Source organism: Sinocyclocheilus grahami, unplaced genomic scaffold (genome assembly GCF_001515645.1).
Source record: "Sinocyclocheilus grahami isolate Dianchi unplaced genomic scaffold, SAMN03320097.WGS_v1.1 scaffold72.1, whole genome shotgun sequence".
In the NCBI taxonomy this organism is placed as follows: domain Eukaryota; kingdom Metazoa; phylum Chordata; class Actinopteri; order Cypriniformes; family Cyprinidae; genus Sinocyclocheilus; species Sinocyclocheilus grahami.
Genome location: NW_015505251.1, coordinates 1,664,770 through 1,686,831, shown reverse-complemented (window position 1 = coordinate 1,686,831; position 22,062 = coordinate 1,664,770). Strand labels below are relative to the sequence as shown.

The window sequence follows — 22,062 nt, the reverse complement described above, 5'->3', positions numbered from 1 at the left end:
AAATTCCAACAAATGTAATCATAATGCTGAAATTGCATTGCTGCACTGCAGCCACTTCTTTTCAAGGAATCACGTTTCATTACATTTTCCTCTGATTTGATCTGTGTTTACCTCTACAGAACTGCTGCAATTCAAATTACTTTGAATAGGGTGGGATAACTTAATACTTCTTTAAAAAAAAAAAGAATCTAAATCCATTACAGAGCTTTGGCTTTCCTCATATATTTTGGCAGCCCCAGCAAACAAAGTTTTAAATATTGATAAAGGACATATTTATGTGCATAGCTGTTTATTATAGGGGGTTTAATGCTCTGTCTCTAGGGGCCGGTGGGAGTTTCCCACATTTAGAGGGCGGAACTGGCGTTCCAGGAACCAGGACGAGAGGAGGAGGGCAGCATTGGTCCAATTGTTTTTAGCGAATCGGTTCGCTTAATGAACCGGTTCAAAAAATCCGATTCATAGAGTCGTTTGAGTCGCCATTTCAAAGCGCCCCAGAAATACTCGCGTGTCATTATGATTTTGTGGTACGTACATCGTGGTACATTCTAGTAAAATGCCACTGTTTATCACTATGTTTTGTATTTATTACATACTTACATAAAGTATGTTTGTTTTAAAGATAAGCGACTTCTGTTCGTGTGCGTAACTACTTAAAAGTTGCTTGAAAACACTATGAAAACGTACTGCATATGTACTATTAAAATCCCCCCAAACCTTGTGTTTTTAGTTGCTTTTAGGGAATAAATAAAAAATGAAACTTTAGTATAACAATTCACACCCTGGCTGGATTCTCGAGCGCCTTTTTAGCAATCGGTTCTAGCTAGTTATTAAAAAGATTCGGTTCAAAAGAACGATTCCACGGCGAATCGGACATCACTAGAGGAGGGCAGAGAGAGAGAAATCACAGCCACCACCACAACATGATCATCACCCCACAGCTCAAACACACTGGTGTAAAAAACAACAGTCTTGAGCATTTCGGACCGAATCTGAGGTGTGGTCTCGCCGTGGGTGTGTAACCGGAGCGTGTTCATCTCTGTTTTTAAGCCGCCAGGGAGTGGATCTGTCTCGGACGCCATCTTTAGCAGCAGCAGTAGCCCGGGAGAGTGAAGAGCTGCTGGGCCACCGTCAACCAGCACCGGACTGGAGGAGTTTCTCCAGCGGACACTCATGCTTGACAGCGATCGATACGTTTGTCGTGACTGATTGTGGTCGGTAGACTTGTTTCAGTCCACTGGGTTTGTTGTTGTGGTCGGAGGAGCTTTCTCGGGCTGGCTGCTCATCCTGGCCTGTTGGGAGGGTAAGTGAGCTGTTAGCGCTTCTGCTAACTTAGGTTCATGTCAAAATTAACATTTCTTGCTTTTTAACACAGCAGAATTAGTTAGTTAAACGTTTTTCTGTTTCTTGTAGCCCATTCCAGTGAATTAACATTAAAAACGCAACCGTGTTGATCTATTAGTTGCCACCCTAGTCATGGGTTGTGACTGTTGAAGTTTGGCTGCAGCTGAGGAATCTGTTAACAGATCATCTTCATATTCATCATATAGAAATGCGCATGTGTCTGCTGGGATTTTAGCTCGTGTGTGATCTGTGTGTAATGTGGATATCACCTTGTGTATGTTGTCTATTATTTCGTCATATATATATATTAAGGTGTGTTGCCTTATTGTGGTCTGAAATACTTAAGAACATGCTGTTCCTGTAAAGTGCAGTTGACCAGCCAGGCTTAAGTATCTGTGTAAACAGCAGTTTAATTAGATGTATTTGTACAGTTGAGATGTACAGACTGAATGATCATGATGGATGGACCTACTGTTTACATTTTGAAATTTCCATCTGTCAGTGGGATGCTGTCTTTATTGTAATAGATCTGATGATTCATAAATGGCTCTTAGATGTTATGATTGCTTTATTGCTTCTGCTGGTCTTGTATAGTATTTCCTGCTGTCCTACCTGTGTATTGATGCTCGTACACTGCCACAGTGGAAATGGCAGCTCTGATTATAATGCAATGAAGCTCTGCTGCATTTGTTTATTGCTTTGCATTGCTCATAAACATGCAAACTGGTGGTATGCGTACGAGAGGCTGAATAGTGCTCTGTTGTGGAGAGACACTGCCTGCTTTCTCCACCGTGATTGTCTTTCTCTGACCTCATTGCTGCCTCTTAAATCTGGGCCTCTGTCCACAACAGCATCCGTTACACTGAGCCCTCGGGGTCTCCACTCCCACATCCATCTGATATCAGACCTCTGATTATCATTAATGTCATCAAGTGACTAACACAAGTTTGGTCTATCAGTTTTGACACTTTCCATGCATCCCTCACTCTTGCAGGATAATAATTGATTCAAATATACCAAACGTATAGCTGTTCTTGCACAGTGAGATCTACAGTGTTGCACTGACCAGCTTTGAATTTTTGCCCTCCCGAGCATTTAAGTATGATTATTATTTAAGGGCTTAATTGAACACTTTTGTAAATTAATTAATTAAATTTTTTTTTTTTATTATTGCTTGCCCAGTAGTTCAGACATTTAACCATTGTTTGGGCTACACACACACAAACACACAAACCAAATAATGTTACAAAGGATTATATATATACATATATATATTATTATAGTAATGAAATATTATTTATGATCTGATATTATAATATAATAAATCATGTTTTGTATTAATATAACTGAACTTGTTAGTCATAATATTTGCTTTTATTTATTCATTTATTTATTTATATTGCTTTATTATTATTATTATTATTTATTATTATTAATATTGCTGTCCCAATATTTTTACTGACACATCACAAAAAATTATAAACATATATTTTTATATATTTCATATTTGTCACAAAGGAATATATTTGTTTTTATTATAATGAAATATTTTAATCAGGTATTACAATATAATAAATTGAGTTTCATATTATATAAATAAGTTGATAGTCGTAACATTTGCATGCATTTATTTATATTTGTTTGTTTATGATAATAATAATAATTATTATTAGTAGTAGTAGTAGTATTGCAACAGTAGTGTAGGTTTGTACTTGTGCTGCCAATACTTTCACTAAGAGCACCACAAAAAAGACTAAAGTACTTGCTGCAGTTGAACACTGAATTCCGATGTATTATTATTTTTTTGTCTTGTGTTCAACATTGTTATCTGTTCCGTTAAAGTATATCATAAAAACACGTTTTTTTTGTTTGTTTGTTTGTTTTTTGCTTGTTGTTATAGAAGAAACAATAGCCTAATTATAAACACACTTTTTACAGGGATTCTAAAGAGGCATCAAGGGCTTTTCCAAAAGTCAATACTATATTGAAAAGTAAGTATTGCTTGCAAAAAAAACAATAATATCAGATATTTAGCAGCTATGGTCTCTTAAATAATGCCCATGGTACAATTTCCAAATGAAATGATCTCCGCAGGTGCAGCTAGGATGCAGGGCCTAATCACTCGCAAGGTCATACTCAGTGTTTATAAATACAAAGCGGTGCAGCGCTGGCACGGGACAGCATCTCTAAAGCTCTGCCCATGGAGAAGGACTGGGTCAGGGCTGTGCTGCTGTTTGTCTGGCAAATGAAGGGAACTCCCTGCTTCGAAGAACTTTCCTAGACATTCCTCCTAATCTGAATTTAAAGGATGTTGTGATGCTTGTTTAAGGAGAGGGGTAAGTTGTTTGATATCCTGACGAATTCTTTCAGGCCAGTCGTGACTGGACAGTGTTTGTGGTCAGGGTTATTTGGTGTAGGACAGTAATAGGAATACCTACAGTGTGAAATAATCACTGAAATGATATTGATTTGATAATATTATACATAAACAAGCTGGGGTTTTGGACAGATAGAACTATTTCCTTGTGTTTGCGGTGGCAGTTACAGTTCTGTTTTTCAGCTTTTCACACATTCCTGAATAGCAACTTGGCATTTCTCCATTTGTGTGGCTAAGCTTTGCTTTGACTCTAGTAGTTTTGTTTAAACTTGTCAGTTCATTGGAAAATGAGATAAAGTCTGAAGGAAATTCGTTGAAGGAGTTAAGAATGTTGATGTTGACTTAAAGAGCTGATTAGCACTTGAAATGTTTGATAGGAGATTTGAAGTGGCATTAGCACATGAGCTGAGTGAACAGGAAATAGAGAAACACTGCGTGAAAGAAAGCAAGCGACATCATGTAGGCAGTTCCTGCCCTGCTGTTGTTTCGTCCTGTCCTGCCACATTCCTTCTGTGTGTCTGTTGAATGGCCTGATGGGGTGTCATCTCGTTCTGCCCTTACAGCCTGTGTCACATGCTAAGCATCTGGCAGTTAGCATGATTGCTTCGCAACCCTGCTTTTTAAAATTCAATGTCAATGAGGTGGAAAATTAGATGCGGAACAGTCATTTGAATGTTAATTGAAAGAACTAGAACTAAAATGGAATGAACAAGCGTTCATTTAAAAGAACATTTATATATAAAAATGAATATGTACACTAACATTCAAAAATTTAGGTCAGTAAGATTTTAAAAAATACATACTTTTATTCAGCAAAATGCATTAAATTGATTAAACATGACAGTAAAGACTTTTATAATATTTCTGTTTCAAATAAATTCTATTCATCAAAGTATCCTGAAAAATGCATCACAGTTTCTAAAAAATATTAAATGGCACAGCTGTTTTCGACATTGAAAATAATAATAAATGTTTCATGAGCACTAAATCAGCATATTAGAATGATTTCTGAAGGATCATGTGACACTGAAGATTGTAGTAATGATGCTGAAAATTCCACGTTGCCATCACAGGAATAAATTATATTTTAAAATATTTCTAATTGTAATAATTTAATTGCAAACATTTGAATGGTAGTGTAAATAAATATAAATAAATATCATTTTGAATTCATGCTTTTTCATTCCATTTTGAATTTCAATATTTTTTAAATATATAAAGTTGTTTAAATGGCTTCAAATCAAAGCTATCATCTCAAATAAAGAATCTCAAAATGTTTCCCAAGGACTTGCCACCCAGGCTCACGTGATTATAAACATTTTAAATGCTTCCTTAAAGTGGTCATCGCATGTACCTTCATGCCTATTTACAATACTATTACACTTTAAACAATACATAAGTGCCTATGGTTAATTGTTGTCAAAATATAAACCAATATAAATTCAAGTTCAAACAACCTTTCAAAACCCTAAATAGTGCATGATCTGGCCCACTGTAAGCGTTTTCAGATATAGTTAGCGTGTCTGTCAGCTCTGCATCTATAGTGCTCATGTATGTGTAAAGGTGAACGGGATGGTGTGATTCGAGTGGGTTGATCTGTGTGTGTGTGGGCAGAGAGAGTGTGAGGCAGCTGGTGTGGTGGGAGGCCGGTCTTGTGACTGAGACATCAGCCCTGAGCTCTCAGCATTGTGTCTGTGCAGCCGATCATCTGAGCAGCACTGAGGGGGGAGCATCGGCCCAACAAAGCAACAAACAAAGCACTATTTTAGAATGAGGTCATTCCTATGTGCCTATAGTTTGATGGTGTTTACTTATAACGCACACTGGGAATGAAGGCCGCTTGTGTAACTATGACAGCATTGGTATTAATGAGAGTGTTAAAGTTAAATTTGGTGTTATCATCATAACTAACTTACAGGAATAGTTTACCCAGTCAAAAAAATGTATCATGTTGTTCCAAACCTTTATAATTTTTCCTTCACAAAAGAAGATCCTTAAAGGGGTCATAGGATGCCCATTTTCCACAAGTTGATATGATTCTTTAGGGTCTTAATGAAAAGTCTGTAACACAGTTTTTTTTTTACCCTGTTAAAAACCGCTCTTTTCAGATCAAGCCGTTTTTGTAGCTTTTTCCTTTAAATGTTAATGAGTTCTGCTGACCCCGCCCCTCTCTTCCGAACTGCTCTCAGAGAGACTGTTTACTTCAGCCGCATTCATCGTGAAACTTGCTAATTAGCACATTATTAGGAAAGGCGATTTGCAAAGATTCATTACAAAACATTATACTCACTTCTTCTGTAGATGAGGCTGGATCATGAATGATTCGTGCGAACATAGACGCATTTATGTAGATCGGGGCGCATTCCCTTCAGAAACAATTAATCCACTGCAAGTTCAGCGGCTCAGATGTCGGGAGTAAATTACGACTGCTGTTCATTATTACATCCAACAACAGAACACCTCAATCACTTAGGAGTCATTCTTGTCTACATCTGCTCCGGCGGTGAAACAATGGCAGACCGATGACAGCTCACTCAGGGCGGGTCTAAGGTAAGACACCAGTCCAGTCTGTGCTGAAACTCTACTGTCAATCAAACTATCGTGGGAGGGGCCTGTCTGTGTGACGTCACACAGACAGGCATCTGAGATCGGCTCGATTTGAGAAAGGGGAAACACTTAACCAGATTTTAAAAAAAAACAATGGGTGGATTTTTATCATTATAGGGTGGTTGTGTACACACACTGCCAACACACATTTCAGTTCAAACTACTTGTAAAAGTGCATGTAGCATTCTATGACCCTTTTAAAAAAATGTTTTGGTGGGGGTTTTTTTTGTGTCTTAAAGTTAACGTCTCAGTGGGGTTTAAAAATACACTATTGATTTGACTGCACTAACACTATCGAATGAGAACAAAGCTGAATTATGACACTATTGTCTTCTGTAGAGCTGCTTTACAGCGGAAATGAATTTGTTACATAATTGATTAATTTTGCAACATCCACACTAGGGGTGAGCGATATACCGGTAGACACGATTAACCGGTAGAAATTTGTCAACCGGTAGAGATATCTACGGTGGCAGAGAAGTGCAGAACAAATCACAATTCTGAAAACAAAAGAACAAATTACAAATGCAAATGCAAGTCTAAAAAACAAAATAACAATTCAGAAAACGCAACAACAATTCAGAAAACATTATAACAAGTCAGAAAACACAATGACAAATTCGAAAACAAAATAAGTCAGAAAACACAACGACAATTCAGACAAACCGGTAAAGGTAGGTATAGTTTGAGACAGTGCCATTGGTTTGGGATTACTCACGGCTGACTGGACGAGAGATCTGTTAATCAACGTATACAGGGAAGAACCAGCCGAAGAACAGCAGAGTCGTGGTAGAAAGTTCGGAGATGGTATTAAAGTAGCTCAGTTTAAATGTATTGTATGAATTGCCATTACTCTGGAATGAAAAAAACGGAGTGTATATCCCAAACCAATGGCGCTGTCTCAAACTATACCTACCTTTTCCGGTTTGTCTGATTTGTCGTTGTGTTTTCTGACTTGTTAATTTGTTTTCAGATTTGTCGTTGTGTTTTCTGAATTGTTGTTGTGTTTTCTGAATTGTTGTTGTGTTTTCTGAATTGTTATTTTGTTTTTTAGACTTGCATTTGCGTTTGTAATTTGTTCTTTTGTTTTCAGAATTGTGATTTGTTCTGCACATCTCAGCCACCGTAGATATCTTCTCTATTGTTGTTGTTGTGTTTTCTGAATTGTTGTTGTGTTTTCTGAATTGTTGTTGTGTTTTCTGAATTGTTGTTGTGTTTTCTGAATTGTTGTTGTGTTTTCTGAATTGTTGTTGTGTTTTCTGAATTGTTGTTGTGTTTTCTGAATTGTTGTTGTGTTTTCTGAATTGTTATTTTGTTTTTTAGACTTGCATTTGCGTTTGTAATTTGTTCTTTTGTTTTCAGAATTGTGATTTGTTCTGCACTTCTCAGCCACCGTAGATATCTTCTCTATTGCGGTTACACGCTCACATGACGTTGCTGTGCTACGTGATCAAGAAAACTTGTCGCATTTTTAAGCATTGCGGTTTAAAAACAAGCGATTTTAAGTCGTTTAAATGCAATCAGCAGCGAAAGAGAACTCATTTTGTTAAATGTGCAAACTGTTTCTGAGTGCTGTCAGAGGCGCGTGCACATGAAGATGATGCTCATAGAGCACGGGAGTATTGAATAGTTATTTTTGCCACACTATAGGCCTTTAACGGTTAAATACACACACTTGTATGTGTCAGAAGAATGCCCGTCTTTGCAAGTATACTTGTAAACACAGAAATTTAGGTCTTAAGTAAAAGCAAACACCTGAGAAAGAAAATACATGTGTAACTGTATATTGGATCTGGGCAGCTCTTAAAATGACAGCTAAATCACATTTGTAACTTTAATAAGAAACATATATTTAATTTACACAGTGAATAATATGCAAGGGGGAAAAAATCCCGGGGATTAATTTTACATGCACAAAAAGCAGCAAACAACAGAATATGAGGATTCACATGGTCATCATATCACATCACGCACCTGCAGCAGTTCTGCGAGCGGAGAAAATCATAATAAAGCTATATATATATATATATAACAAATAAATAGGCCTATACGAGAATTTTTTTTTTTACTTAAATAATAAATTAAGAACATGAAAGAAAAACTGTGCAACAAGTAGCCTAGTATGCAGAGTTTCGGTGGCAGAAAGCGACATCATATTTTTCTTTAGGCTTATTTTACAAAAGCACAAAGATTTGTTTTTATTGTGAATGTACACAAATTAAGGCAAACCTTTTACAATTTAGATTATCTTTAGGACTAAAAGGAGTAGTTGCTTCCACTGTGGAAGGATAAAATTCAATTCGGTCAAAATTCTTACGGTCGGTTAACCGGTTAAATGGTTCAAATGAACATCCCTAGAACTGGATCAATAAAATCTTTTCTTTTTCTTAAAAGACTTAAAAGACTAAAATACTTTCTTAAAAGGCCTTAAAAGATCTTAAATCAGAGCAAAAAAAATCATAAAGTTATGGCATTAAGCGTTGCATACATTGCAAAAAAAAAAAAAAGAGTACCCTCTTAAGTATTTTTTTTTCTCAATACAAATATCTAAACATCCTTAAATCAAGATACAAGATATCTACTTAAGATGCAAAATTAACTTATGAAGTCTTATTTTCATGTTTAAAACAAGAACAAAAATCTGTAAAAATCTAAATCTGTTGAAGTTGTATTTTCAGAGTTTGAAACATTGTGCAAACAAGACATGTACATTTAGAGAATATATTGACGTTTTGTGTTCCATTCAATTTATTCCATAAATTCTCTACTTGGTCTTAAAGGGTTTTAAAAGTCTTGTATTTACCTTCATAAAACCTGCAGAAATCCTGTTATAGCTGAAATGAACTTGTTTCGTAGCTAATGAACTTTACACAGTTATTGAATTTGAACCAAACCGACATGAGCTGAATAATTACATTTTTTTAGAGCTGCTTTAAAGCAAAATTTGGATTTGTCTCATATTTAAAGGGGTCATATGATGCGATTTCAAGTTTTCCTTTCTCTTTGGAGTGTTACAAGCTGATTGTGCATAGATAAGATCCCTGAAGTTGCAAAGACTAAAGTCTCAAAACCAAAGAGATATTCTTTATTAAAGTTAAGACTCTGCCACGCCCCCCTAAAACGGCTCGTTCTAACACGCCCCCACATATCTACCTCACTATGTGGAAATATTTGCATAATGCCACCCACATGTTGACGCAAAGAAAGAAGGCATGGTTTCAGTAACCGCAGTTAGTGTCGATGCGTTCATCACTGTGTCTGTCACGCGACTCTGTTCCCCTTTCGGGCTCTGTCTTTACATTTATTTTGAAAGATGAAGCTCGCGATTATGGTAAGGGGCGTTACATTTCCGACGAGTGCTTGCGGTGTTCGGCCAATCACAATGCACTGGGTCAGCTGGCCAATCAGAGCAGACTGCGCTTGTCGGAAGGAGGGACTTTGTAGAAAACGAAGCGTTTGAGAGAGGCGGGGCATAGAGGACCTACAATAATGTACAGTATTTGAAAAATAATGTGTTTTTTGAACATTAAAGTATGTCAACATATTCTGTTACACCAAATACACCAAATAATGATCTTTAAAAAAGCATCATATGACCCCTTTAAAGATGTTTGCATAATTTATTCTGTTATTTCCCTGTTTATTATTGTGAAGTTGCTTTGAAACAATCTGTATAGTGTAGTGCACTATAAATAAAAATGGCTTTGTATGGATACATACGGTTTAAAATATTTTTGTGTGTGTTTTTCACAAGATTTGACATGAGGGTAAGTAAATGATGACAGAGATTTCATTTTTGGGTGGCCTATCCTTTTAAGTACTGACATATTAGTATGTGATGTCCATTTTGTGCATCCCAACCCAATCTTATGTATGAGCCAACCACTCCTTGTCTAAAACCAGCTTATATAATAATTGTGTTTCATGATGATGTCGTATTCACTTTTAAGTGTAGATTTTAGCTGTTCACTCTGTCCTGTGTGTCAGTCCCGTGTGTGACTGACCATGGACAAGGTGACAAAGTAATGCAAACTCCTAGGGTTTGCATTTGGAATAGTGACGGACGTTTGTAACTGCGATGCCGCGGAGCTGAAGAAATTCTCAACAGAAAGATTACAAGGTGTGTCTTATCTGGAATGATTCAGTTCAGACGCGTACAGCTGTGGACCAGGTGTCATGATGTCTCTCATTATATCGCTCTGTCAGTTAGTCAGTCATGCACATAAGCAGATAAACATCGTTCGAGAGGGTGTTCTGAGAGGATAGTTTGCAGCCTCTTGGCCATTGGCTCAGAGATGCTGTTGCCATGGAAACTGATGTGCTAGTTGCTGGGCTTCAGATGGGAGCCAGTGCTGGAAGCAATCCCTCTACTGAGTTTTGGCCAGAGTGTGCTTGACTGCTCTGACACTCCACTTATTAACAACAGCCTCTTGCCAATAAACCACCCCACCTGCATCAGATGAAGCTGGATATTTCTGCTTCCTTTTATATACATCATAATCATCTCTAACAGACATGTTTATTTCCATTTTTAAATAGCGATTTACATGAAGCTTTTATACAAAAGGATGATGATCCTTCAAAAATCTGTCTAATATGCTGATTTGTTGTCAAGAAATATTTTCTTATTATCAAAACTGTTGAAAACTGTGCTGCTTAATATTTTTGTTGAAATCATGACACACTTTTTCAGGATTCTTTGACGAATAGAAAGTTCAAAAGAACAGCATTTAGCCTATTTAAAATAGACATATTTCTTAACATTATAAATATATTTTCTGCCAGTTTTGATTAATGCAAAGAAATGCATCCTTGTTGAATAAAAGTATAAAAAACATTTTTTAAGTTTTATAAATACAGTGGTGGCCAAAATTATTAGAACACCAGTATTTTCACCAGCCCAAAAATAGTTTTAAGTCAGTTATTTCTATCTTTTGCTGTAGTGTGTCAGTAGGAAATCAGTTTACATTTCCAAACATTTATTTTGGCATTAATTGTAATAATCCAGTGAGATTTTTGTTTGCAGAAGTAGTCTGACAACAGCCAGTGTTCCACACAGAGATCTGATCTCATCATCATCCAGTCTGTCTGGAATGACATGAAGAAACAGAACAAACTGAGACAGACTAAATCCAGAAGAACTGTAGCAATGTCTACGTCTCCAAGATGCTTCAAGAAACCTACCTGCAAAGCTACCTGAAAAACTATGCGCAAGTGCACCTAGGGCAAAAGCTGCTTTAAAAAAAGGATGCTCACACCAAATGTTGATTTAATTTAGTTAATAGAAGTTCATTGATAAAGAAAATCTATTTATGACGTTATTTTTGACAGCATCCTCATTTTACAGCATTTTTGTAAAGTGCCTAAAACTTTTAACAGTACTTTAGCTTTGCAGGAAGCTTTCTTGAAGCATCTTGGCGACGTCTCCACAGTTCTTCTGGATTTAGTCTGTCTCAGTTTGTTCTGTTTCTTCATGTTATTCCAGACAGACTGGATGTTTGGAAATGTAAACTGATATTTCCTACTGACACACTACGGCGAAAGATAGAATAACTGACTAAAAGCCATTTTTAGCTGGTGCAAATACTACACTCTAAAAAACGCTGGGTTAAATATAACCCAGCGCTGGGTTAAAAAAGGCCAAACCCAGCTATTGAGTTGTTTTGACCCAGCGGTTGGGTTCAAAACATCCCAACTGCTGGGTCAAAACAACCCAATAGCTGGGTTTGTCCCTTTTTTTGTATTTGGGCACAAATATATATATGATATGATAATGTATAAGATCTGTAAAAATGTCTTGTGGAGACTTGTGAATCAGAACCGTTTAATCAGTGTTTTTAATTGATTCATTGAGACAAGACACTGAAAGTGAAAATGAATGACTTGGTCAGCTGTGTTGGGGATGGCTTGACATATTCAGTGGAAAGAATGATTATAAATAGAGCAGCAGACTGGATGAGGAAGCAGTGGGCTGTGGAGTCATTCTGGAGTTTGACCCTCTCTCTGTGTTTGTAAGAATGGGAGAGCCATTGATGTTATGACTGCAGCTCCTGGTTGTCTCTTGCACACTTCCTCTCTCCCTCTCTCTGAGGCTCACAAGAGGAACTCACTGACCACATCTGCTGTAAAGCGCAAACGCAACACATCAGCCTGGGGTATTTTGCTGCAAACAGCAGTTTGAGCATGTAGTTTCTCATAGAGTTGAGAACATTTTCTGAATGATTCCTCCTTATTGTTAAGTCATGGCACAGAAGTGTTCATGTATTCATATTCAATGGAGTCAAAATGTCTCGAGTCTCCATTGAAAGAAAACTTGGTATTCAAAATCTACAAAAAAAAAAAAAAAAGGAAGTAACAGAATTTTCACCAAATGTTTTCTGATTTAATCCCAATTTTTTTCTAATGCAATGATACACTCTCTCTCTGTCAGGTTTTGGTCCATATGAGGCCGCAGTCTTGCAGATGAGCCATCAGTGGGGGCTGTCGTGTCGCAGACCCAGATAGTGACTGGTGGCTGCGGCCCAGGCCCCGCCCCCTCCCAGCATGCCCAACGCTGCTCGCACGGGGAGTCTGAAGGACCCAGAGATCGCAGATCTCTTTTTTAAAGAAGACCCCGAAAAACTCTTCTCAGACCTGAGAGAGATCGGTCATGGCAGCTTTGGCGCTGTATACTTTGTGAGTATTTTTGCATCTCCCAACAAAATGGCTTTTGAACACTGAAGTCATAATCATTCTTCTACTAAATGAATGAATTTATCTATTTTTTAAAGGCACGGGATGTGCGGACCTTGGAGGTGGTGGCCATCAAGAAAATGTCATATAGTGGAAAACAGTCTAATGAGGTGAAAATAAACACTAATTTTCTCATGTTGTTCTTTCTTTTTAAGTTAAGAGAGATTACACAGGATTGTGTCTCCCTCCAAACTGTAACCTAGGCATGTATTCCATGATTCATTATTTAATCAGAGCTCTGATGTATAGTGTCTTTTTCTGTTCACCAATAAATGTGTTAAAATTTTAAGGCCAGATCTATTAAACAGGGCAGATTTGATCTCATTAAAGCACTGATGGGAGTGTGAAGTTCTGTGGGTGATCTACTATGTGCAAATTATAGAACACCAGCACATTTCCATAATGACCAATGCAGTCTACCACTAGCAGCACAAATTAGCATAAGCTCGCAAACAAGCAAAGCCGATAATAATCAGGTGCGAATAATCTACTAACATGGGCACAAAATGGGTTAAGACATAAGACATACTTATTTGGGTGTTAAATAATGGCACAAATACCAGCAAATTGTCTACTGCAAACCTTAGTAAATCACCTTGCAAACTCCTCCCATAAATTTTGTGTCTGAAAAGCAAACTCATACAAATGCATATGCAATATAAAAGAACCATTCTTATAAACAGGAATGAAAGAAAAGGTTCTATTGACTGTTTATCTGAAAGTGCATTGCATAGTTATACATTTCATATGCATTGGTTCATTGTATAACTGTTTGCTTTCTGTTCTTATCTTTTTTTTTTTCCAGAAATGGCAGGATATAATAAAGGAGGTGAAATTCCTTCAGAGGATAAAGCACCCAAACAGCATAGAGTATAAAGGATGCTACCTGCGAGAGCACACAGCATGGGTAAGAAACCCAACCCAGCTAGCAGCTATCAGATCACATCTGTTTTTATATGAACAGTCTGATATATATGTTTTCTATATGCATGGACTACTTGCTGATATGCGTCTCTGTCTCTCTAGCTGGTTATGGAGTACTGTCTGGGGTCTGCCTCAGATCTTCTCGAGGGTAAGCTTGGATGTTTTGATGCTTGCTTAATGTGTCGATTCCCACAAAGATATGTTGACTCTATATACGGCCTCAAGTTACAAACAAAGGAGCATTTATTTATAGAAGTATTTGTTTATCTTCAGAGAGACCTCTACAAACATTTTTTTTTTACCCACAGTACACAAAAAACCTTTACAAGAGATGGAAATAGCAGCGATTACTCATGGTGCTTTGCAGGGGTTGGCGTACCTTCACTCCCACAACATGATTCACAGGTGAGTTCTCATGTTAGCACTTGAGTTAGTTAAGCCCAAAGTATACTTCGTTTTATATGCGTACGCTAGGGTATGCGTATAGTCGAACGCGTAGCCTTTCAAAGTATACTCTATTTGATGTTGTGCGCTATTTTGTTGTTGTTCTGTCTCTTTAGTTTCGTTTTCTACTGTGAAACAGCGGCCCGGGACAGTGTTGCCACCTTGTGGAACAACTGATTACTGCAAAACAAATTCAATACGCATGTGCGACCTGCGCGTACAAAGTAAAAAGTGAAGTATACTTTGGGCTTAAGAGTTTCTCAGTACCAACCCTGATTTTTAAAAAATTTATATATATATATTACATCATATTTAATGTAGAAAACTTCAAATTCACTCAAAAATGTCTATTATCTATTTACAAAACTGTTAATTTGTAAAAGGATAATACCAGTGCAATCAATTCATCACTGAAATGGCAAGTATTTGCAGGTTAATATGCCTAGCTATACATAATGTCTCAAACCTGTGAATGTTGACATTATTAGCTATATAAAGCAGGGCAGAGTGTGGTTCAGTTTTGTAAGTTTACCCTTTCCTGGCTGTTTGACAGGGATATCAAGGCTGGGAACATCCTGCTCACAGAGCCTGGACAGGTGAAGCTGGCAGATTTCGGTTCTGCTTCAATTGCCTCTCCTGCTAATTCATTTGTGGGGACTCCTTATTGGTGAGTTGCCCATTTATCTTCAAGACTTTCAATGGTTATAAACTTCAAAGGCCTTATCAGACAATATATATTAATTATTCAAAGGGAAGTCTGCAGTTAATCAGGTTTTAAGGCCTTAAAAGGTATGTTAGATTCTGTCTAGGCCTTCCAACTACTAAAATGTATTATTGATAGTTTATGGTTGTATTACATAACACTGTAGTCTTCTGTTTTTCTTAAAACGTTTGCGGTTTCCTCTATCTCAGGATGGCCCCAGAGGTGATCCTGGCCATGGATGAGGGTCAGTATGATGGAAAGGTTGACATCTGGTCTCTAGGAATAACCTGTATTGAATTAGGTGAGATGAAATAGGATTCATAAAGACTTCATTTTTTGCTCGGGTACCCAGTCTGTTTTTCTGATAGTCTTCTTGCCCTTCAGCTGAAAGAAAACCACCACTCTTCAACATGAATGCAATGAGTGCCTTATACCACATCGCGCAGAATGAGAATCCAACCCTGCAGTCCAGTGAATGGTGAGTGATGGCTTTTCCCTCATGTTCATTAACCTTTCTCAACTCAAAGCTGTATTGTTTGAAATCCTCTCGCTCTTTCTTTTCCCAGGACGGACTACTTCAGAAACTTTGTGGACTCCTGCTTACAGAAGTTGCCCCACGATAGACCCAACTCTGAAGAACTGCTGAAAGTAAGTTAAAGAAAGTTCACTGTTCAAACAGAAGGATGGAGTTCAGTGAGTTCTCTTCTGTAGATTCTATTGCAATGCTTAGGGACACTGTAAGAATTCATTTATTTTAATGTGATCTTTTCTATCATCACCACACTTTGATGCCTTTAGCTGTTATTCTGAAAGCTCTGGCTTTCTCATGTTTTCTCGCATCTGTGACACAAGGGAGTTTGTAATGCAAAGCCTAACAACAAAAAGTTTATTTGTTGACCTGTTTGAGGTAGTAGTTCGGATTAATATGAAAAAGATAAAAACATATTAATATAACAATAAAACAACAAAAAAAATTAATGTTTTCTTCTTTAAAAAAGTGCAACTTTTGTTTTTGTTTTTTTTACTTTTATTGTTTTTAGTTTGTTGTAAATACCTGAAATTACGTCTTATGATAAATGTTGGAAACAGCTGTGCTGCTTAATATTTTTGTGGAAACCATGATACATGTTTTAGGATTCTTTGACAAATAGAAAGTTCAAACAAACAGTCAGAACAGTTACTGTCACTTTTGGTCAGTTTAATTCATCTTTGCTGAATAAAATTGTTAATTTCTTTAAAAAAAAAAAAATGTAACGTTACTTAACCCATACTTTTGAATGGCAGTTGAGCTCTGTAATATGTGAATCTACTGGTTCAGTTGGAGCTGATAATATTTTAAAGTAAAAATCCTCACTCAGTGTCTTTTGAAGCATCTGATCCTTTTATCTTGATCATCATAACCTCCTCTTTCTGTGTGCAGCATGCGTTTGTCCAGCGCGAGCGGCCGGATTCGGTGCTTATTGATCTGATCCAGCGCACCAAAGATGCTGTGAGAGAGCTGGACAACCTGCAGTACCGCAAAATGAAAAAGATCCTCTTCCAGGAGGCCCACAACGGCCCTGCAGCAGAGGTCCCAGACGATGAGGAGGTCAGTTATTGTAATGGCATATCTCGACCTCCTTCGACCCTTGGTACACTGCCAAATGTGTTTTCCTGCCAAGGGAGGAAGTTGTGTTTTGTCCTAGTTTATAGAAATGCACGGCCTCAACACATACAGGATATTTTTACTGAAAGTATGTTTCCATTCATTTAATGTGTTGTAGGAGGTGGAGCACAGTGTTGGCCGCACAGGTACAGTGAACAGTGTGGGCAGTAACCAGTCCATCCCTAGCATGTCCATCAGCGCGAGCTCACAGAGCAGCTCAGTTAACAGCCTGCCTGACGCCACAGACGATAACAAGAGCGAGGTGGACCTGATGGAGAAAGACCAAACCATCATACCCAACAGCTCCATGATTCACATCAAACCGGTTTGTGCACGTCCACAAAGTATTTACATATTTACATTACATTTATTCTCTAAAAAGTGACTTGCTTTGTATTATATGCAAAGGGTATATAATCCTTTCACATCATTATTTAAATACTTTTTCACACTGGTCTATAATTGTGATAGCATGTATTGCAGATTTACCCACCGCTAAATCTCATGCAAAAATTAAGCAAACTGTGGTTGGTTGCTTTACATGTCAATCAGACAGTCTCCTCCTGGCTGGAATTAACAGTCTTAATCATGGACCAGACCTTTTGCAGTTTAGTCAAAGGCTACAAGACAGTACAAATTGATAGTTAAGGCAAAGTTTAAGTAGTCAAAGTTGAGTACTAATGTGCTTGAAATATTAATAAAGCCCATCTAGCTGTATTTTTAAGAGGTGAGATCTTTGTAACTGCTCATTGACTGTCTTTGAAATCCAAAGTGCACTGAACATATCATGCATGTTTGTTCTGTTTTTATGGTATTAAAGGATTAGTTCACCATGTGTCTATTATGTATACTTAAATTATACTAATATGCTTAATTTGTCTGAAGGAGGAAGAGAGCTACCAGGATGAAACCGAGGCTCAGAAACAGCCCACAGAGCCTCAGTCTCCCCCAGCACAGACACCACGGCGTCAATACCGGAATCGAGAGCACTTTGCCACCATTCGGACAGCCTCCCTGGTGAGAGCCAGATTACCACCCAAGAACAGATTCAGGGAGTCTGTTTGCTCTCGGATCACTTCAAGTTTAATAGTTCACTGTTTTCTACAACACTTGAGGGATAAAAGCTGGTTTCTTGACAGATCTGGTCTTTGTGTGCCCTAGGTGACGCGTCAGATTCAAGAACACGAGCAGGACTCTGAGGTGCGTGAGCAGATGTCTGGCTACAAACGAATGCGCAGGCAGCACCAGAAACACCTTCTGGCCCTCGAGAACAAGCTGAAGGGCGAGATGGATGAGCACAGACTCAAGCTAGACAAAGAACTGGAGAACCAGAGGAACAGCTTTGCTGCCGAGATGGACAAACTCATCAAGAAGCACCAATGCACCATGGAGAAAGATGTACTGTAACATTATTATACAAAACCAAATCATAAACATCATTAATTGTTCATGTGTAAGGGCAAAAAGATGTTAAAAAGTCAGAATCGTCTGTTTATGATGCATCATTCTGCTTTCCAGGCCAAGACTTTTGCCAACGATGAAAAGAAGTTCCTGCAGCACATTCAGAGCCAGCAGAAGAAGGAGCTCAGCAGCTTCCTGGAGTCTCAGAAACGCGAGTACAAACTGCGCAAGGAACAGCTCAAAGAGGTCAGGAAGCCAATCTGAACAGCTTCACTCTTATCCTCATTATATTCCATTGCACATTCCCATTTATTGCACTTTTTCATTGCAGGAGCTGAATGAGAACCAGTCCACACCAAAGAAGGAGAAGCAGGAGTGGCTGTCCAAGCAGAAGGAGAAATTCCAGCACTTCCAGGCAGAGGAGGAGGCCAACCTACTTCGCCGGCAGCGGCAGTATTTGGAGCTTGAGTGCCGCAGGTTCAAACGGCGAATTCTCATTGCACGTCACAACGTGGAGCAGGATCTAATGAGAGAGGTTAGCAGACGGAGAGCTTGCATGTATACAAACTCACAAATCCAAATTTAGTTTCCATTTTTGGCTTTAAACTGAGCCAGAAATAAGTGACATTAATTAGTCTGACATTTGTCTGTTCTCAGGAGTTGAATAAGCGTCAGACGCAGAAGGATCTAGAGCACGCCATGCTGCTCCGACACCATGAGTCTATGCAGGAGCTGGAGTTCAGACACCTGAGCAACATCCAGAAGATGCGTGCAGAGCAGATACGCCTGCAGCACCAGACAGAGCTCACCAACCAGCTGGAGTACAACAAGCGCAGGGAGAGGGAGCTCAGACGCAAACACGTCATGGAGGTCCGACAGCAGCCCAAGAGCCTCAAGGTAATGTCACTCGAGTTTTCCAGACAAGGTTGTAGGTTGCAATTCCTTGAAAAGAGGCTTAGCTATAGCATGGTGGTTGCAGAACTGGGCTGGCAACCAAATTGTTGTTCAATTACAGTGTTAGCCAAATTACTGTTTAAAATTTAAAATAAGGTTTAGGATTAGTTAGGGCATGAAAAAAATTTGACTCAGCTGATTTCTTATAGGGATGGGTCACAGTGGTCAACTAATCAATGAGGTCAAATAGTTTAGAATTTTTTTCCCATTTATTGTTTGTATTTATGACTAGTCAACTAACTAGTTGTCCAACAATTGACTAGTTCATTAGTGAGGTTGACTAGTTTTAGAATTTCTTTTAATATTATTTGTGTATTTATGACAGATTAGCTAGCTATCCACCAAACGACTAATTAGTGAGGTAGACTATTTTTAGATGGTTTTTTTTCATAATTATTATTTGTACTTATGACAAGTCAACTATTTTTCCAACAATAGCTAGTTGATTAATGAGGATCGCTGCATTTAATTTAATTATTTTGCACTCATTCCAGCTGTTTTTGAACACATAAACGCATCCCATTTGAATGCTCCTTAACAAAAGTGTCAGGTCAATCTGAAACCAGCCCATCACTTTTTTTTGAATGACCAACTAATTGAGTTTGAACATATGTAGTTTTGCACATCCCTAATTACTTAATTTTTCCTAACTTGTTTAGTTTACTGGTGTTTATTTTTTCTCTGATAGTCCAAAGAGCTACAGATCAAGAAACAGTTCCAGGATGCATGTAAGACCCAGACCCGGCAGTACAAAGCCCTGCGAAACCAGCTGCTGGAGAGCATACCAAAACCCGAACACAAGACCATGCTGAAGAGACTGAAGGAAGAGCAAACCAGGAAACTAGCAATCCTCGCCGAACAGTATGACCACACCATCAACAACATGCTCTCCACACAGGCTGTGAGTACCAGACTGAGAACAATACGCTAAAACTGTTTCACTATCAATCCCTGATCAACTAATATAGATGATCTCTCTCAGTTGCGTCTAGACGAGGCACAGGAGGCAGAGTGTCAGGTGCTGCGGATGCAGCTGCAGCAGGAGTTGGAGTTGTTGAATGCATATCAGAGTAAGATCAAGATGCAGACGGATGCTCAGCAGGAGCGAGAGAGGAAGGAGCTGGAGCAGAGAGTGTCCCTCCGGAGAGCCTTACTGGAGACTAAGGTCCTACAGAGTCATTTAAACACACAATCGCATTCACCTTTTTTTTTTTTTTTTATAAATGTATGAATTACTTAAACTTAATAGTCAAAAAGCTTTGTTCCTTTATGCTCTTGTAAAATGTGTCAAATTTAGTATTGTCATATTTGGTCATGTAGCGGAGTAAGATAAAAAAAGAATGAAAATAAAATCGAATATAAAATAAAATAATAGAAGTTGCCTAAATAAAAGATCATTTTTTTCTATTTATCATTCATATTTAATCATGTCTTAAGTGCCCAAATGCTTTTTGGGGCCACTGTATATTAAACTTTTTTTTAAAACTGTATTAATAATTAAACTTGACTAACTATCCTCTGTTGTGTCCCACAGATTGAAGAGGAGATGTTGACCTTGCAGAACGAGCGCACAGAGCGGATCCGTAGCCTGCTGGAGCGCCAGGCTCGAGAAATCGAGGCCTTCGACTCAGAGAGCATGCGCTTGGGCTTTAGCAACATGGTGTTGGCTAACATCTCTCCTGAGGGCCTCAGCCACAGCTTCCCAGGGGCCCCGGCCAGTTGGATCCCCCATCAGCATCATTCAGATGGCTCTCAGGGGACACAGTGGGGCAGCAGCACTGGTTCAGGGGCCGGCCACCACTACCACTCCAGTCAGGGAGGAGCACAGGCCCAGCAGGGCTGGGGCCAAGCCATCCCAGGAGGTGGGCTTCCTCCGTGGGGCCACTCCCCCTCGGGCCCCCTAGGGGCCATGCCAAAAAGCAGCGTGGGGATGCGGAACAGCCCTCAGGCACTTAGGAGGACCACCTCAGCGGGGCGCACTGAGCAGGGCATGAGTAGGAGCACCAGCATCACATCTCAGATATCCAATGGTTCGCACCTGTCTTACACATAGACACCAGTGCGTTTGTGCCAACCCTGCACACACAAACACACACAGGGTAGGGGAACGCACTGGCCCACACTAAAGACTGGCACAGAGAGCAGAGCCAACTGCACTTGTCTACCATCTCCCTCTATCCCCCCTTTCTTTTACTTCGCTTTCTCATTTCACTTTCCTACATGCAGACGTGCATGTAAACGATAGCAGATATCGCTCAGGTCAAAAGAAATTCTAACTTTGTATGAAGCTTGTTTGACAGTCATGCAGAGCTAAAGTCAAAAACACTAGTCTTGATTTAAAGCTCACTTGATGAGATTCATTTAATGCTAAATATTACAGAGAAAGATATATATATATATATATATATATATATATATATGTGTGTGTATAAAATAGATGTTTTTTCATTTATCTTTAGTCCACTTAACATGTGGATTCATAAACCAAAAGGATGTTAAAAGGAGATGTTGGCCATAATTCTTAAGCATAATGATTACATAAGTATACAATCTAAGCTGTCAGCCTGCTGTCATGCTCTTAGGAAAAATTGTTTGGGTTTTAATAAAATAAAGAAATGGATTATGTGTGTGCAGTATATGGATTAGGAAGAGAGCTGGCCAATCTGTTTACAGAGATAAATATATATATATATATATATATATATATATATATATATATATATATATATATATATATATGTGTGTGTATAAAATAGATGTTTATTCATTTAGCTTTAGTCCACTTAACATGTGGATTCATAAACCAAAAGGATGTTAAAAGGAGATGTTGGCCATAATTCTTAAGCATAATGATTACATAAGTATACAATCTAAGCTGTCAGCCTGCTGTCATGCTCTTAGGAAAAATTGTTTGGGTTTTAATAAAATAAAGAA

At 38.4% G+C, this 22,062-nt stretch overlaps 1 protein-coding gene across 2 annotated transcripts; it reads left to right on the top strand.

Annotated features, from left to right (window-relative positions):
- The first annotated feature begins 866 nt into the window (after positions 1–866).
- On the top strand, positions 867–21,783 carry LOC107585593 (serine/threonine-protein kinase TAO1-like). Of its 2 annotated transcripts, XM_016272678.1 has the most exons (20): positions 867–1,300; positions 12,756–13,000; positions 13,096–13,167; positions 13,863–13,964; positions 14,084–14,129; positions 14,290–14,386; positions 14,979–15,092; positions 15,338–15,429; positions 15,513–15,606; positions 15,695–15,776; positions 16,549–16,716; positions 16,892–17,098; positions 17,659–17,790; positions 17,935–18,171; positions 18,292–18,420; positions 18,506–18,709; positions 18,832–19,071; positions 19,817–20,029; positions 20,111–20,293; positions 20,663–21,783. In XM_016272678.1, the coding sequence occupies exons 2-20, from the start codon at positions 12,869–12,871 to the stop codon at positions 21,179–21,181; spliced, it is 3,063 nt and encodes a 1,020-aa protein (XP_016128164.1). In that variant the 5' UTR covers positions 867–1,300; positions 12,756–12,868; the 3' UTR covers positions 21,182–21,783. The 2 variants fall into 2 exon arrangements, with proteins under 2 accessions (XP_016128164.1, XP_016128165.1); XM_016272679.1 differs by lacking the exons at positions 867–1,300; positions 12,756–13,000; positions 13,096–13,167; positions 13,863–13,964; positions 14,084–14,129 and adding an exon at positions 14,542–14,649 and having other exon boundaries at positions 14,315–14,386.
- The last annotated feature ends 279 nt before the right edge of the window (positions 21,784–22,062 follow it).

Coding starts and splice junctions, on each gene's coding strand:
- LOC107585593 (XM_016272678.1), top strand. CDS start 12,869: ATGCCCAACGCTGCTCGCACGGGGAGTCTGAAGGACCCAGAGATCGCA. Junction 13,001..13,095: donor GCTTTGGCGCTGTATACTTT/GTGAGTATTTTT, acceptor TATTTTTTAAAG/GCACGGGATGTGCGGACCTT. Junction 18,421..18,505: donor GCAAGGAACAGCTCAAAGAG/GTCAGGAAGCCA, acceptor TTTTCATTGCAG/GAGCTGAATGAGAACCAGTC.